The 16,686-nt window shown below is 62.1% G+C and overlaps 1 protein-coding gene across 5 annotated transcripts in view; it reads left to right on the top strand.

Moving 5' to 3' along the window:
- MROH1 (maestro heat like repeat family member 1) overlaps positions 1 to 15,571 on the top strand; it is a 62,085-nt gene extending 46,514 nt beyond the window's left edge. For all 5 annotated transcript variants that reach the window (XM_074889524.1, XM_074889504.1, XM_074889514.1 and 2 more), the window contains 9 exons: positions 5,145 to 5,282; positions 6,545 to 6,659; positions 8,262 to 8,408; positions 9,721 to 9,909; positions 11,193 to 11,345; positions 11,420 to 11,554; positions 12,392 to 12,494; positions 13,337 to 13,402; positions 14,981 to 15,571. In XM_074889524.1, the coding sequence (XP_074745625.1) occupies positions 5,145 to 5,282; positions 6,545 to 6,659; positions 8,262 to 8,408; positions 9,721 to 9,909; positions 11,193 to 11,345; positions 11,420 to 11,554; positions 12,392 to 12,494; positions 13,337 to 13,402; positions 14,981 to 15,066 (1,132 nt within the window). In that variant the 3' untranslated portion in view covers positions 15,067 to 15,571. The remainder of the gene's footprint in view (positions 1 to 5,144; positions 5,283 to 6,544; positions 6,660 to 8,261; positions 8,409 to 9,720; positions 9,910 to 11,192; positions 11,346 to 11,419; positions 11,555 to 12,391; positions 12,495 to 13,336; positions 13,403 to 14,980) is intronic.
- The last annotated feature ends 1,115 nt before the right edge of the window (positions 15,572 to 16,686 follow it).

Raw genomic sequence — 16,686 nt, 5'->3', positions numbered from 1 at the left:
GCAGCGGGATGCGATCAGCAGCTTTTTAAAAGGTGTGTTCGGGTCCTGGCCTCTCCCTGGGGCTGGATTTTAAGAGAGTGTTGTTGGAGAAATTATTTCTCTGTGGTGAGAGTCCCTGAAACCCCAAAGGGCTGGTTGCAAGAGTCACTGCAGCCGCTAAATAATCATCTGCTCAAGCCAAGCAGCCTGGTTCAAACACCGAAGGGTGCTGGCATGAAGCAGCACCCGCCTTGTGTGTCTGTCATCGCAGCGCTCCCACCAGAGCCTGCCCGTGCTGAGCAGCACGAAGGGGCTGCTCTTCTCTCCTGCACCCCGGGGCTGCCTCCATCTGTAGGAGAGAGGACTAGGGCTTGTCTCGCCCTTCGCAGGTGCTGTGGCCATGAATGAGATGCAAACAAGCCACTCTGCCCGCCCGGGCACCTCGCAGAGCAGCTCCGGGGCTGGGCTGGGTGCCGGTGTGCGTCGGCCGGCCGCGCTGCCCACGCTGCAGTTAGTGCCTGAAACGGCACCGGCGCCCCTCGGCCTTCAGCCCAGCTTTTCTGCCATGGCCCAGCTGTGGCGTTGCGATCGCAGGTGCCCTCGCCCTGCAGAAACATTCTGGCAGATGAGTGATACCTGCATTTGCCTTAAAGCACTTTAAATTTATGGGGGTGTTGGGGTTAAACCCCCACCTGAGGCAGGAGGGGCTGCAGGCTTCCCGGGAGGGAGGGCAGGGACTGCCCTTCTCTGGAGCTGCTTCTCCAGCCACCCGCTTGCTCTCTGCACCAGCAAAACAGCTACAGGTTCCCCTGGAGCTTGGGTCAGCCCACGGGGAGGAAGCTGTGCCCTGATTCTCAGTTTTATCCTCTTGTGGGTTTTTTACAGGCTATTATTAGCCTTAGGAGAAAAAAACAAAAGCCTGGAGGAGCAGCGAGCTCAAAGGGCTCTGGCATCCCTTGACAGTTCATTTATCAAATCCCAGCGGTGAAGAAAGGCCGTTCCCTTCTCCCGAGCGGCTGGAACGGCGGCGTTGGGTGCAGCGGGCGATGCCCCCGTCTGCCGCCGCGCTGGGCCCCGTCCTCCCCTCGAAAGCTGCTGCGCGGGCGGAGGGTGCCTTCTGCGGCGGGGAGACGTAATGAGGGGAAACAGGTTGTTATGCTGGATGGCAGGGCTGCTATCTGATTAGCGTTTTATTTAGACCACATGTGAGAAGAAAATTAAACGAACCCGACGCGTTGGAGGTTGGTTGAGGCCGATCGGGGGTTGCCCCGCGGCCGTGCTGGCGCTCCCCGAGCTTGCGGCCCTTGCCCCGTCCCCTCGGGGTGTTTTGCGCAGCAGCGGCCGCGGTTTGGGAGATCTTCGTGCAGATCCCCCCTCCCGGGAGCGGCCGCTCGCGCTGCCTTTGTGGCTTTGGGCTCGTGCAGCCAGAACTGTCTGTTCTCGTCATCCTCTTCCCCCTTAACGACTCCTGGAAGAGCGGCACGGGCAGATCCCGGCCAGACCCCGCGCCGTAACGCGGGGAGCGCCGAAGGAAACTCGAAGCAACTGGTTGGAAGGAGGCGTAGGAGCCAGAACCGCCTGCTCTTCCTCCCCGAGTGACTCCGAACAGCGGCGGGGACGCAAACCGGAACGTGCTGAACCACGGCTGGGATCGCTGCTCCCTCCGTGGGGCTGGATGAGCCCCCCCCGCCGCTGGCCTGGGCTCCTGCCTGGCTGCTCCCATCGTGCTGATGATGCCGGGAGGGAACCGTTGGGGTGCAAAGAGCCCCCAAATCTTTGTTGTGTGAAAAGCCGACGTGCCAGTCAACACCCACGTCCCAGAGGCGGGATGGGGGAGCCCCCCCCGCCCTTCTCTCCTGCAGCCCCTCAGGAGCAGCTCTGCCCAAGGCTGGCTCCCTCCTGCTGCTGCTGATTGAGCTCAGTCTCAGGCTTTGCTGGGCGAAGCTTGGCAGGGTTGTACCAGAGGGGCTTTCCCGCTAGTCTGAGCCCATGGCTTGCATCGCTGGGGCTAGTCCGGATGCGGGCAAGCTGGCCACGCTTCACTTCACTCCCTTGGGCGCACAGCCGGTGGGTCACACGCAGCGTCTGCGTCCTCAAGAAAGGAAAAAAGCTCCTTTTTTTCGCCGCCGGCACACGCACGCGCCGGGTTGGGTTTCCTAGAGCCGCTTCTCTGGTCACCGCTTGATCTGGCAGGTGTCAGTGCGGAGCAGCCAGGCCCTGGCTGTGTGTCCCCGGTGCCGTCGGCCGCTTTTGGGGGCGCAGGGAGAGGGGCTGCGTCACCCCGGGGACTGACCTGAGGGGCGGGGAAGGGCGCGGGGCTCTGCTCTGAGCCCCGGTTCCGCTCCTGCTGCAGGGGCGCAGGCCGTGGCTGCGCCTCCATGAAGTCATCGTGGAGGGATGGATGGAGGGGGAGCCGTCTTTGTCCAAGGCGCAGAAAAACCGCAGGGATGTGAAATTCCAGCCTTGTCCCAGGAGCTGGTTACAATATCAAAGTAATTTCCTGTACGCGTTTTGAATTCTAAGTCTTCATGATATTTAAATGCCAAAGAGAGATGGTAAAGGTGAATATGATAGCTTGGCAGGAAAGGGAGCTTGGAAGACACGGGCTTTTGTTGGAAAGGAAGGAAGTGTCTATAGGACACTGTGGAAAAAGCAAACCTTGTGAATGAACGGCTTTAACCATCTGTCTTGCAGGAGCAGCCTCTGGTTGTGTGGGGGCTTAACCCCCTGCGCTCGCCTCGGGCTTTTTAGCTCTTCCTAAAGAGCAGGAGAGCCTGGAGGCGTGGGCCGGGAGCTGAAACCTCGGGGAGGTGCGAGTGGAGCAGGAATCCTGCAGCCGGTGTGCGGGGGCTTTGCTGGGAACGGTCCCTCCTGAGGAGCCACCCGTGAGCGCCGGGCTGGTGCCGGGACGTTCCGTCAGAGCTTGTCCCCAGCCAAGGGGCTGGTGGGATCCTCATCGGCTTTCACTGGCCTGTTGTCTGTGAATGTCTCCCAGGAGGCTTTTTTGTTGCTGTTTTCTTATGTTGCAGGAGAATAAATCCCCGTGCAGCTTCCTCAGACTAAATTACAGGTTCACCTGCACACAAGATTTGAGTGTTGAGGTTTAGGGAGTTTTTCTTGCTCTGCAGAAACGTTAGTGGTCCTCGCCATACTGCAGGAGGGGGGCGTCCGTTAAGCCAAGGCTGGAGTGTGCGATCCAGGTCAGGCTTTGGGGGTGCGAGGGCAAGAGCCCCAGGAATGGACTGAGAGGGCTGGAGATGCACCGGCTAATCAGGCCAGGATTAGGCCGATTTTGTTGAGGGGCAGGGAGACCAGTTCGGCCTCCTGGGGCTGGACGGAGCGAGAGCTGGTGAGCGCCCCGTGCTGTGGCAGCGTGCGGTGAGGATTTGTGCCCTCGGGAGAGCATGAGCTCGGGGCTGGGCGCGGGGCCCCACGGCCAGGTGTCTGCTGAGTGCCGGCGCCCATGCTGAGCTCGGCTGCGTCCAGTGGCCCGGACGGAGGCCGGTGCCTGGCCCCTGCGGAGCTGAGCTGCCCGCAGGCAAACAGGCAGCAGTACGTGATGCGGAGCCCGGACCTTCCCGCGAAACCCACCGCCCTCATGAAAAAAGGAGCCTGGGTGTTGCTCCCGGCGGCTGGAAGGGATATTCGAGGTGAGAGATTTGCTCTGTGGCAGGACCTCCCTAAACGGAGGCGCTTGCACATCACGGAGAGATTGCGGTGCGGCTCAGCGACGGGAAGCGCGGCAGCGCCTCGGGCTCTCTCCAGCTGAAAACTGGTTGAAAAACTCCAAAGTCCTGTGTGGCCGGACTCCAAAACAGTTAAAACCAGGGCTGTTACGTGTACCAGCAGATTGGCACGGACAGATGGTGGAAAATGCTTCTGCCTAAGGTTTTCTTTAATTAGTAATTAATTCCTTGTTGTCCTGTAGTCTTCGCGATGCATGAAGCGTGCTGGAAGCCTCCCCACCAGCCTGGACTTCTCACAAGAGCTGAGCGAGCGAGCTCGGCATGCAGCCGCCGTCCTGCCTCTGTTTGCTGTCGCTGACAGGAGCTCGATGGCTCCTCCGGGCGGGTTTTTCAGGGCAGACTCGAGGTTTGGGCACTGTCTGCCCCACGGGCCCAGAACCGGGTCACCCGACCGGCCCCGGAGTGCCCTGTGCACGAGAGCAGCAGGACCAGGCGGCTTCTGCTGGGGCTTGCGGGGACGGAGCAGGAACCTCTTGTTCTGAGCACTGGACGTGGCTGTGCCAAGTGGAGAAGCAAACCGGCGTTGTTCTACTTGTCCCCTTTCCGGCTCCTCGTGCTTTGGCCGTGGGCAGGTGCTCAGCTTTGGCCCTGACAGTGCTTCTGGAGGAGCCCCAGCCCTGCTGCTGATAAAACACTCAGACCAGCCTGGTACAAAACTGGCGAAAGCCTCGGGTCTGGCCTGGCTGGGTGTGATTTCCCTGCGTGTGGTGGGCCGGTGGTTATTTTCCATCATTAGTCTCAGCTTGGGGTGTGTCTCTAAGGCAAGCTGGGCTCTGGGGGGCTCCTGCAGCTGCTGGAGGACGTGGCTGCAGTGGAGCCCCAGGGGTGCCCCCACCCTGCAGCCTCCTGGGGCTCGGAGGGGGGTGACAGTCCCTTGGCACCACAGCGTGGCCCATCCCTACGAGAAGCCAGAATAGCAGGAACCCGGCTCATAAACTGGAAGACTTTTGTGTTGAGACACTCTTAATAGTTCTGTTTTCTTTGTGTGTGTGGTAACTACATTCCTCTTGCTTGTATTGAAGGCTAAGATTTATCCATTGCTAATATTTGTTTTGTTTTGACAGGATAATGTATGTTTCCCATATGTTGCTCTGCGCTTGCAGCAAAATAATCCCTACCTATAAAATATTAATGCAAAAAAAACCCTCCTTAAAGTAGTTCTGGACTTCTTTACTTTTCAGTCTATTGTCTTGGATCACTTTAACGGCGAACGTCACGGTGTAAATGGAAGTAGCAGTGAGTTATGGGCTCGTCTCACTCCAGCTAAAGCCCTCGCATAACTCATCCCGTCCTCAAGCACCCGAACGCCTCCCGCGTGGCCCAGCGAGAAGCTCCCTCGCCCTGGGGCCTGCCAGGCGGGCAGGGTGCAGGCAGGGCAGGCAGCCTGCCCTAACCTCACCGCCGTGCCTCTCTCCCCAGCCGCGCCGTGGAGACGCTGAAGGTCATGCTGGCCCGGGGGGGCAGCGAGGAGGTCGCCCGGGCCGTGGGCAACGCCGGTGGCTGGGACCTGATGGCGAGTCCAGAGAGGCACCACGACGGCGTCGCCGCGCTCGCCGGGTAAGGCACCGCTTCTCTGCAATCTCCTCTTGCTTCGGTGCAGGAACGGCACCGCGGCCCTTGGGAGGGGGGTGCGCCGTGTCCCCGGGGTGCTGCCGTGCCTCAAAGCCCAGCGGAGGGTCCCGCGGCGTCACCGAGGGGCTGGCGAGGGGCTCTGCCGTCCTTCCCGCGGCGGCTGCGTGACCTTGTGCCAACGGTGGCGAGTTTGGCGGGAGGTGGCGAGGCCGAGGGACGGCCCCAGCCCGCGGCCTGGTTCGGTGCAGCCTGGTTCAGCCGGGGACTTCGCTGTCCCTCCACCCAGCGCTGTTAATAGCTCTTGGACGGCTGCGGAGGAGAGGAGCGGTTTGGGATTTTCCAGTATTTGCAAAAATGCTTTATTGAACCTCCCAAACACTTGAGAGTGTCTCATCCCAAATAAAAACGTCCCTCCTGGCCAGGCTCTGCCGGAGCAGGCCCCTGCCAGGGTGCCCGGCTGCGCTTCGTCCCCAGGTGAGCGGGTGGCAGGAGGGGACGATGCCAGGCCACGGCCGCTGGCTTTTCTGTTTTCTTTTCTCCCAGCTGTCCACGTGCAGGTTCTGCACATCAGCTGGACGCGGAGACGTGAAAGACGGGCAGCACAGGCAGCTCCCTGCCCGCTCGGCTGCCCGTGGCCCCGCTGCCGCTCACGGTGCTCAAAGCACCCGGGGCCGTGGCTGCTGGTCCCTGGCATATTTTTCCAGTCTAAAGCAAAACAAGAGTCTCGCTTAATATTGCGTATGTTCAAGATAACAAACTGTTCTTCATTTAGAAAGATGAAATTCTCTATCACAAGTCCTTTCAAAAAGAGTAAAATTATCTTGTCAGAGGAATATTCGATATTTTGAAGCTTAAGCACTAAGCACCCCTCAGTAGAAATTAATGTGACCAGTTTCTCTGTAACACTTTTGATGTCATACACTGACCTTTTGGGGTCTCCATTAAGAGTAGCTGTTGTGGTTTTCAAACAGTGGCTACCATATTGTTATAATATATTTTAATTATAATCATATAATTATAATAAGGCCACTTGTCCTCGGGGCATGGGAGGAGGCAGCACCCGCCGAGGCGCGTTGCGGCAGCCCGTGGTGCAGGGATCCGTGCCAGCACCTCACCGCGCTCAGTTTGCCCGCAGACCCCAGGGCAGGGGGTGCTCGCCAGCTTCCTCAGAGCCCCCCCTCGGGGCAACCTGTAGCCCCCTGGTGCGAGCGGCCAGCACGGGTGACACGTGCCCCTTCTCTTGGCAGTGCCATGGCGCGACACGCCGGCCCCCGGCTCCCCCTGATCGTGAAGAACCTCATCCCGACACTGAGCAGCGTCTTCGACAGCCAGAGGATCACCACCACCGCCTTCCTCGCCGAGGTGAGCGGGGGGGCTGCGCGGTGCGGCTGGGCCACCGCTGCGGGCTGGCTCCTGGCCCTCTGTCCGTCCGTCCGTCCGTCCGTCCGCGCCCGGGATGAGGGTTAAGCTGCAGCGGGGCTCTGCCCGTCCTCCTCGGCTTCCCGACCCTCTGGTAGAGGGGATGGCAGAGAAGCGCTCGCAGGAGTCCAACTCTGAACACATCACCGCCGTGAGCCAGCAAACCGTAGCTCCGTCCTGACGTACCACCCCCAGGAATGAAGTGACTCAAGTCCTTTCCCCTCGCCGGCGGCGCAGCCAGCAGACTGTAACACTATCTGCCCGTACATACCACCTTAAAGCCCTGGGCCACTCGAGGAGCTTTTGTTACATAAAGGAGCACCTTATGCCAACAATGCAGAACTATATCCCCCCTTATAAACCACCTTTTAAATTCTCAGCTGCTTAAGCAGCCTGGGATTAAGGCACTGTTTTTATTTTCTGTTTGGCTGGGGGAGCTGCCGGCCCGGCTCTTGGAGCCTGTCCCAGAATCTGCTTTAGTTTTGGAGTGTGGTTGGCTCTCTGCATCCTTCAAGGGTTTAAAATAGCAGCTTTGCCTCACCGTGGAGCTGGAGGGGAAGGAAGCAAATGCCTGTGTCTCCCTCTCTCAAAACTGATGAGGTGAGAGCTCAGTCCCTTTTCTACCGGCCGTGCCAGTGACGGAGATGACAGAGGGGAAGCGAGGAGGGGAACGGAGCAGCAGCAGGATGGGCGGCACGGGGCTGCTGTGTGGCAGCTCCCCCGGCTCCGATAGGGTCCCCCTCGGCGTGGCTGTCACTGCCTCGTCCTGGCAGGCTGGGGGGGGCTCCATGACAGCCCCCTGGGACCCAAGGGGGTGCTCTCGGTGCCACCCAGGGGTGTCCAGCCCAAGCTCTGTGCTCGCACCATGGTGCCCACGCCTGGGCAGGGTCTCTCTCAGCCCCAGCCTTGGGGGTGCACACAGGGAGCCCCCTGCCATGGCTGGGGCCTGGAGCAGCCCCCCGACCCCCCACCTAGGGCCGGGGGAGGGGTAGGGGGATATTCTACCAGTCCTGGGGATGCTCCCAGGGGCTCCGAGGAGCGTTGGGGGGCTCTGGGTGTCCCCGCACAGCTCTGGAAGAGCAGCTGGTTTTGCCGCTGGCCAGTCCCCAGCCTGGGGGATTGCACTTTGACCCTCCACCCCTGTAAATATTCTGACTTCTCTATAGCCAGCCAGGTCAGGTGATCTCAGGGGCGAGGGTTTAGCTTTGGCTTAGGGTTCATGGGTTTCTGTTGGTGCTCGCCTGGCTTCCCCTTTCTTCCCAACCTGGGGAGGCCTCAGTTTTCTTGATTTACATGTTAGGAATTATTGCAGGTTCCCCAAATCCAAGTGCCTGCCCCGGCGTGCGGGGCCTGAGGGCTCCCCCAGTCCTGTCTGTGGGTGAGGCAAGTGTAGAGTGAGGGCCCGAGGGGAGCCGGGGGACAAACCACGTCTGCCGGGGCTCTTCTGCACCGTGAAGGAGTCAGAGCATCTGCAACTCGGCCGTCGCCTCCCTTGTGGTTCGCGGGGCCCTCTCTTGTCACTGCTGAGACTTTTTTCTGCTTCAGCTCCTCAACAGTAACGTGGTGAATGACCTGATGCTGCTGGAGACGGTGATGGATAACATGACAGGGAGGCAGAAGGACGCCTGCACCTTGGTGCGGATGCTGGCGCTGCGTGGGCTCGGCAACATCGCCTCCGGCTCACCCGAAAAGGTGAGAGCGAGCTCCGTATGCTGGGCCTGAGAGCCCAGGCTGGGAGAAAAGGGAGCAGGAAGCCCCTGGGAGACGCTGCTTGTCAGCAGCGGCAGGGGGGTTTAGGCAGGACAGTCGGGCACCCCCTCGCCCTGGCGACAGCAACTGCAAAACCGAGGTGGTGGCCATCCCGAGCATCGCACCGCCACAGGCAGATGCTGCGGGGCTGCTCTGGTGCAGACTGGCTGCTTTGGGAGACACCCGGGGAAAAGCCTGGCTTTGGAGGAAAGCCTGGCAACCTCGGTGGGAGGCTGGCTGGCCCAAACGAGCCGGGTCACCCGTGGGGCTTGCCCACGCAGGCAGCAGCATCACACCTGAGCCCATCGCTCTTTCCTGCTGCTCCGGTGGTTTTGCCACTGACAAATGGATCCTTCAAAGAAAAGTCGATCCCGTCCCAGCGCTGGGGTTCAGGCAGGTGGGTCGGTGCCCCCACGCTCCAAAGCGGTGGTTTAAACCCCCTGTTCTGCCCGGGGAGAGGAGTCGATGCCGCAAACCCCGCAGGCGTAGGAGCCGTGGGCCGCTGCCCTGACCCCGTGGCTCTCCTCACTGATCAGCGGGGGCTCAGTGGGCCCCCCCGCACCACTGCTCACCCTTGCCAAACCCCGGGGAGAGCTCATGGGCAGGCCAGCCCCAAGAAAATATGCTACCGTGATGCGCTGGTAAAACATAAGTCGCTCCTAAAAACACCATTTTGGTGGCGTAAACCCGGCCAGAGCCGCTGTCTGGCAGCATCTGAGGTCAGGGCTGCGCGCGCCAGCGCTGCCTTGGGGAAGCAAGAGCCCAGCAGTGAGTGCAGCCGAGTTTCCACCCTCCCGGGCCGCGCTGCTGGTGCTCCTGTCCGGGATCTGCTTGGGCAACCCGGCGTGACGGCTCTGGGCGGGCTCCTACCATCCTGGGGCCAGCAGTCCGTCTGTCCGTCCTCGCCCCCTCCCAGCTATGCTCCGTAGGCTGCACTGGACAGCACGGCGGAGTTTGCAAAGCCGAGTGCTCAGGATTAAATGCCGACAGACTTAACGTGGCTTAAGCAAACTTAATTTCCCCCTTTGCTGCGTAGACACTGGCTCTAATTACACAGTGAAATGCCGCGGTGATGGTTCCAGCGGGAGGGGAAGCGGTGGCAGCCGTGAGCAGTTACCGCCTTGCGATGACTGTGCCGAAGACGCTTTGCCCACAGCGGCTGTAATTTAAGTCGTCTTCCAGCTCCTCCTGGCTGGAGCCTGCTGTGGGGCACCCAAGGGCCTGGAGACCACGTTTCTCGCCACTTCCCTCGCAGGTGAGGAAGCATGGGGCCAAGCTCCTGGCGTCCATGGTCAATGGCATGGATGACAAAGACGACCCCCACAACCTGGTTGCGCTCGAGGCCATGTCCAGTCTCTCCAAGCTCCTGGATCACGTGGAGGAGAGAGACATCCAGTCCATGCTCCTCCACATTGCCATCAGGATCCGGCCCTTCTTCGACAGCGTAAGGCAGCGCCCGGGAAAGCCGAGCTCGTGTTTTTTGTCGCCTGCTCGGATGCCGCGGGGTCGGGGGAAGGAGGCCGGGGCGCCACGGCCCCAGCTGGGAGCGTGGAACGGGGCGGCGTAAGGACGCGGCCCCGCCGGGGAGTGTCGTCCGCTCGGGCTGCGGCTCCTCCCGGGTAGCAGGAGGCTCCAGGCACGGGGATGAGCCAGAGCGGGGTTACAGGGGTGCCTGAGGCAGGAGTGAGGGCTGGGGGAGAGGGGGGAAACCCTGGGGGTGCCTGTCCCAAGGGCTTTCACAGCCCTTAGCGGTCTCTGTCCCCCAAAAACCCCTCCAGCATCACCACGGCGAAGCTAGATGCTTTTCCCGCTCAGCCCGTCCCTGCTCCTGCCGCAGCCCCACCGGGAGCATCCCCCAGCCCCAGCCAGGCCCTCACTGTGCCCCACGCTCTGGCTTTGGGGGTGTCACTGTCAGCGTGAGCAGAACTGCAGCCAGGGGTTACCCAGCTCCCTCCCCCGCCGTGTGTGTGTGACTGCTCTGCCCCTTCCGAGAACCGGGGGGATGCAGCATGGAGCCCCCCCAGCACCTCCCGGGTGCTTCCTGTGACAGCTGGTGGGGGGCCCCGGGTCAGGGGGAGCAAAATGGGGGTGACGGTGGCTGAAATCTGGGATGGAGAGGCAGGGGGCTGGGCTTTTGTGGAGACGTTGGGTGGGAGGGAGAGAGTTTACACCCCCAACAGAGCCTGTCCTCAGCCCACGGGTGGTTTTGTTACTTCCTGGTGAAGAATTGTCTCAAATAGTTTTCAAAAACAAAGAAAGAAAGCTGAGGCCCTGCAGCCGAGGAGTGGGGCAGCCTGGGAAGGAGGTGCTGAGGGTTCAGGACAGACAGAAGTGTTAACAAGGGCCAGGCCAAGAGGGAATGGCCTCAAGCTGCGCCAGGGCAGGGTCAGACTGGCTCTTAGGAAGGATTTCTTTGCAGAAGGGGTTGTTGGGCGTTGGAATGGGCTGCCCAGGGCAGGGGGGGAGTCCCCATCCCTGGAGGGGTTGAAGAGTCGGGTTGAGCCAGCGCTGAGGGATCTGGTGGAGTTGGGAACGGTCAGGGTGAGGTTCATGGTTGGACTGGAGGAGCTTCAAGGGCTTTTCCAACCAAGATGATTCTGGGATTCTGTGGAAGCGTTTCTCTTGCTGCCTCCCAGCCTGAGAAGCAAGGGGGTGGGTGGGGGGAGCGGCCCTGCCAGCTGTGTCCCCTGGTCCCCACTGAGCCCTGCTCGTCCCCTCTGCCCGCAGGAGCAGCCTGACCTCCGCCAGTCGTCCATCGTGCTCTTCGGCAACCTGAGCAGGTTCAGCGAAGGCAACTGCGAAGTCTTCTTCGAGCAGATCCTGAACGGGCTGGTGACGCTGCTGCTGCACCTCCAGGACCCAAAGCCAGAGGTTGTCAGAGTGAGTCTCCCCGCTGCCCGCGCCGGGGGAGAGCTCTGGAGCACACGCTGCAGCCTCCCCTCTCTCTGCCCCAGGCCTGCAAGTTTGCCCTGCGCATGTGTGGCCCCAACATGGGCTGCGAGGGGCTCTGCGACATGTTCCTCAACCACCTGCGCGAGGAGAGGAGCCTGCACTACGGCGAGTTCATGAATAACGTCTGCAAACACCTGGTGAGCTCCCGCCCGGGCCCCTGGCACTGGCGCTGCCTGCGGGGCTCGTGTCGGGGTCCTGCCCCTGCGTGTCCCCCCCCCTCCCCAAGCCCAGGTTTGTCCTCAGCCTCCCCACAAGCTCTGGGCTGGTGTCCTTGGGCTGACGTCCTCCCGGGTGATGTCCCTGCGGCCAGGGCCCGTACTCCTCCTCCTGGTTTGTTGGGGATTGAGCGCAGAACGGCGTACGCAAATAAAAACATATCGTTCTGGTTTGCTTACGGGGGGGTGATGAGCGGGTTTGCCGGGTCTGCGGCAGGTTGGGTGAGAGCAGGGTGGGGGTTACTCACAGGAGGAGCACAAATACGAGCCCTAGGGCATCTTTTGGGGAGAAGTGAGGGCGGACTGGGATTTTGTCGCAGTTTGATACGATGCCTGGAGGGTTGTTTGAGCCTGTGATTGGTGGAGAAAGGTTGGGTGGGTGAGTGAAGAATGAAAAGGTCAATTTATTGTTGTTCCAGTGTTGATGACCTGTGAAAAAAGTGCAGCCAACCAGTAGAACACCCGTTCATTGTTGGTGGCCAAATAACCTCCCTCACCTACTTTACCACCCTCCTCATCCTATTCCCCATCACCAGCGCCTTAGAAAACAAAATACTCAACTACTAAAAATAATAGTTTACAAAAACCATCAATCTCATAAACCAAAGAATGAAGACCATCCCTCTTCTTAGCGTTCCACCAAAACACCTCAGAAAAAGGGGACTTAAACCTCTACCTCCAGCTCCCAACCCGGTGTTTTTGTACTGAACTATTCCCCGAGCTCCCCCCTGATCTGCCCGGTGGCTGTTTCCCTCCCAGATGCAGAGTTACCCCGAGATGCTGAACCGCCTGATCCTCACCAACCTCTTCTACTTCAAGAGCAACTGGGTGGACATCCGAGCCGCCGCGCCCATGTTCATCGGTGAGGCTGCTCCCGCGCCGCTCCTCAGGCTCGCGGGTGCCCTCTCGTCCTCTCGTCCTGCCATCGCTTTTGGTCCCGGCTGGTGCCTCCGCATCCACCAACCTGCACCTTGCCGTGCCCAGGCCTGGGGACAGACACATGTGTGATGTCCCCAGGTGGTGCCGGCACCCCAGGAACTCTTTTCTCCAGCCGTTTGCCACCGACGCGTGGCAACACCTGCCTGTGACCATCTGGGGTGGGAAACACGTGGCCAGGTCGTGCTGTGGGTCGGGTGCCCACCCTGCCTGGACGCTGGTTGCCCGTGGGCTGCACAGACAATGCCCTCGGTGGGGTCTATTGGGGGTGTAAACTCCCTGCCACCCAACGACTCCACAAAAGCCCAGCCCCCGCCTCTCCATCCCAGATTTCAGCCACCATCACCCCCTGCACAGACGTTGCTCGGAAGGTTCCGGGTGCCTGCCCCCAGCTCAGGGTGTTTCTGCCCTTCCTCCCTCCTGAGGAGGAGGGAAAGGCCCAGCCTTGCTTTTACCCCTTGAAGGTCACGTGTGGGGCAGGTTTTGCTGCTTTTGCTTTGCTCTCAGATGCGCCCAGCGATGCTCTGGGACAAGTTACCGGAGCTGCGGGCAGGGGAAGTGCCGCCAGGCGTCTCCTGAGGGTGCCCGTCCGGGTGTTGCGTGTACAACACCCACGATGGTCCTCGCCCCAGCGGTTGTTTCCATTGAGCCTCCGCACAACGCTGCGGGAAGGAGTGACCTGGTGCCCGGCAGCGTGTCGCCGTTACCCGTCTCCTGGGCTGTGGGGCGGGATCCAGACCGAGCCTTGACCCTGAAATTCTTCCTCAGGCTTCCTCGTGCTGCACGTGGACGAAGAGCACTGTCAGCAAGTGGACCTGGACCAGCTCATTTCGGGTGAGTAGGTGCTGCTGCCGCTGCTTCCGCCACTGGGGAGCGGGGACTCGCCTCTGCCCGACGCAGCCGGGGCTCAGCCCTGCGGGATGGGGCTCCCCGGGCTCCGGGATGGGGGTCCCTGCCTGAGGCTCCGGCTCGGTGCAGCCCCGGGGCTTCGGGCCATCGCAGGGGGACCAGGCTGCAGCGGGATCCAGCTCTGCCCCAGGCAGCACCTGGCTGCATCCCCGCGTGAGCTGGGGGGACACGGGGAACGTCCCCAAACCTCGGGCCAGCCCGCGGAGCCCGAGCTGCGGCCAGGACGAGCCCGGCACCTGCGGGCAGTGGATGGGGTGGGGGGGCCTGGGCTGGGAAGCCAAAGTGCTGCGAGGGGGGGCAGCTCACCCAGCAGCGGGGCTCTGCCGGTGGGTGCCAAGCGAACCCCAAAAACCCCGCGGCTGGGCACGAACCCCCCGGACTGCGCCGCGAGCTCCGGTGCTTGGCCCGGTGGCGGCTGTCGGGGCGGTTTGCAGTGGCTCAGCGTCAGCAGCGTTCGTTCGTAACGTGTTAACCGTTGAAAGGCAGAGTTAAGGCTCGTTATGAAGGGCTAATAAAAAGTCGACTTGAAGCTGGTGGCATTTTGGAGCAGAGTTAAGTAATTTTCCTGGATTTCAGGGATTTTTTCCCTGTCACTAGTGACCTCATAGTATATAGTAATGCATGGAAACTTTTGGATTGTTCCAAGGGAGCTTAAAAAACACTAAAAAAGGAAAAACTATCTTTCCGTTGGCTCCCTGAGCCCTTCCAGAAGAAAGAGGCCTGTCTGTTTGAAACAAGTGAAAGATAATCTGCCTGCGTGTGAGTAATCGCTGGAGCGAGCAGGCCTGGATTGGGTTGCGCGAGCTTCCCGTGTTGAGTGGCTCAGCCCCGCGGGGTCCGGGGGGGGGCTTCGGCGTTCCAGGACCCCCCCCCACTGGGGCACCCCCGCGGCGGGGCCCGGCGAGGCACGAGGATGCTGCGAGCGGGAAGCAAGCGGGCACATAAATCAGGGGAGCCTGGCTCGCCGCGGGAGTCGGGGGGATCGGGAGGGAGGCGAGGGCTCTCCTGCGCCGGGTAAACAAGCTACTGGAAAAATATTATTATACTTTTACTGCTAGGAAAAACTACCTGGATTGTTTTCTTACTACTGGGAGCCGTTCCAGGCATTAGGAAATCGTGCTGATAGGGGAGGCTTGGCCCGGCGAGCGTCTGCACGGCCCCACGGGCCCCCGGGGACCCAGCTCCCGGCTCTGCTCCCCCCTCCCTGGCCCCGGACCCCCGCGCTGGGGCCCTTCCCCTCCCCGGGGTGTTGCAGGAGGAGCCCCACCAGCTTCAGCCCCGCGCCCCAGGGGCGAGGGGGGGCTGGGGTGCCTCTTCCCCCCCTGGGGTGTGCAATGGGGCTGACAGAGGGATCCCTGGGATGGGAGCGGGATTTCTCCTTCCTCGGGGTGATGGAGCAAAGCCAGGACGCGGCGGGGGGGTCCCGGCGGGGGGGGGGGGGGGGGGCAGGGGTGGGTGGGTGGTCCTGCAGCTCCCAGCGTGGTTGTGTTCTGCTCCTTCCAGCTCTGAACCTGCTCCTGAAGGACCCCGTCCCCGCCGTCCGCGTGAAGGTGGCAGAGACGCTGGGTCGCCTCGTCAGGATCCTCTGAGCCCCGGGGGCCTCCCCCCCAGCCCCGGCTTCACCGCAGCAATAGTTGGGGGGCCCCCCCCACCCCCCCCGCTCTGGGCACTGCCACGTCTTCCTGCATCGAGCCCCCACGGGAGCCCCATCATCTTCCTCCGCTCTTGCCCAGGCCCAGCGCCTCCATCGCCCTCCTCCAGCACCGGCGTGGCCCGAGGACACGGTGGGCTCACGGCTGGACGGGGGGATCCTGGGTGACAGAGGGTCCTGGGGTGCCCTTGGTGGCAGTGTGTGGGGGGAAGGGGCTCCCCCCATGTCTCCTGCTGAGCCGGGAGCAGGATGGAGCCTGAGCTCCCCTTCCCCTCTCCCCACCTCCCGCTGCCTCCAGCCCCTCGTCCCACCCTGCTGCTCCCCGATGCTGAACCCGGGGCCCTCCCTGGGCCCCCCCCCGGGGCCCTACTCGATGAATGTGACCGTCCTCTCGACACAAATGTACAGAAACGTATTTTTAAATAAAGGTCTTTGCTCCTCCAGCGTTGGGGTGGGGTGAAGGGGGCGGGGCGGGGGAGCCGGGTGGTGGCCGGAGCCCCAGGGGGAGGGAGCGACATGGCGGCGGTGGGGGGAGCTGCTGCCCGTGCAGGGAACCCCCTTGGTGGAAGATGCTGGGTCTCCTCCCCGCCCTTGCCAAAAGCGAAGCCCAGCACCGGCCCCAGCTCTGGTCGGGGCATCCCCCCCCCGCCCTGTGCTGGTTGTGCCCCCGCTCCCTGTCACAGGTTTCTGTCCCTGCTCTGGTCACCTTTGGGCTCTTTTTCTGTTGCAGTTCCTGCTGCTCCTGGCCCTGCGCTGCTCCCTGGGCTCCTCTGCTGGGGTGTATGTGGTATGGGGGGGGCGGGTAGGGGGCTGGGCAGGTGCCTCTGCAGGTGCTTCCTCCCCAACCAGAAGCAGCCGAGGGAGGGGTGGGGTGACAGCAGTCTCATCGCATGACCCAGCACCATCCTCCTCCTCAGCACTCAGCAGCGACACCTGCATCCAGCAGCGCTTGAAGTGTCGGCGGTACTCCTGCCGTCAGTAGGGCTCAGAGTGAACAAGCCAAGGCAGAGAAGAGCTGCTGTCAGAGAGGCAGCTGGGGGGCTCAAGCTGCTCTGGCCCATGACCCCCACGCTGGGACAAGCCCAGGGGACGTGGGACCCTGCAGCGGGGGCCCCCCTCTGCCCCCTTCTCAGCTCCTGGTACCCCCCAGAGGGTCCTGGCCGGTTCCCCCCAGGCCCACGGCGGGAAGGGCTGGTTCCTGTGGCTGTGTTGGCCTGTGGCCAGCGCTGAGCTCAGGTGTGGGATGAGCTCACGGTGGATGTCGGGCCACCGAGGGCAGCATGTGGGGCTCCTCTGCCGGGACCACGAGGTTGGGGGGTGGCCAGGGCCCCGCTCAGGGGTGGGGGGAGGTGGGGTGACGCTGGGGTTAGAGGGCGGCTGGGGCTGGAATGTGTTTTGGGGCAGGGCTGGGGCTGGCTGCTCGCCGGCTCCTTGCGCCGGGTGCCCACAGTGTCAGGGGGTGTCGGGGCAGCCGGGGGCCCCTGTGCTGGTGATGCCCCCCCCCCAATGGTTGTTGTACGGGGTGGTGGGGTGTGTGTGTGTGTGTGTGTCTGTGTCT

Source organism: Strix uralensis, chromosome 1, assembly GCF_047716275.1.
Source record: "Strix uralensis isolate ZFMK-TIS-50842 chromosome 1, bStrUra1, whole genome shotgun sequence".
NCBI classification, from domain to species: Eukaryota; Metazoa; Chordata; class Aves; order Strigiformes; family Strigidae; genus Strix; species Strix uralensis.
The sequence above is the reverse complement of the archived record's forward strand: the minus strand, read 5'-3'. Positions and strand labels throughout refer to the sequence as shown.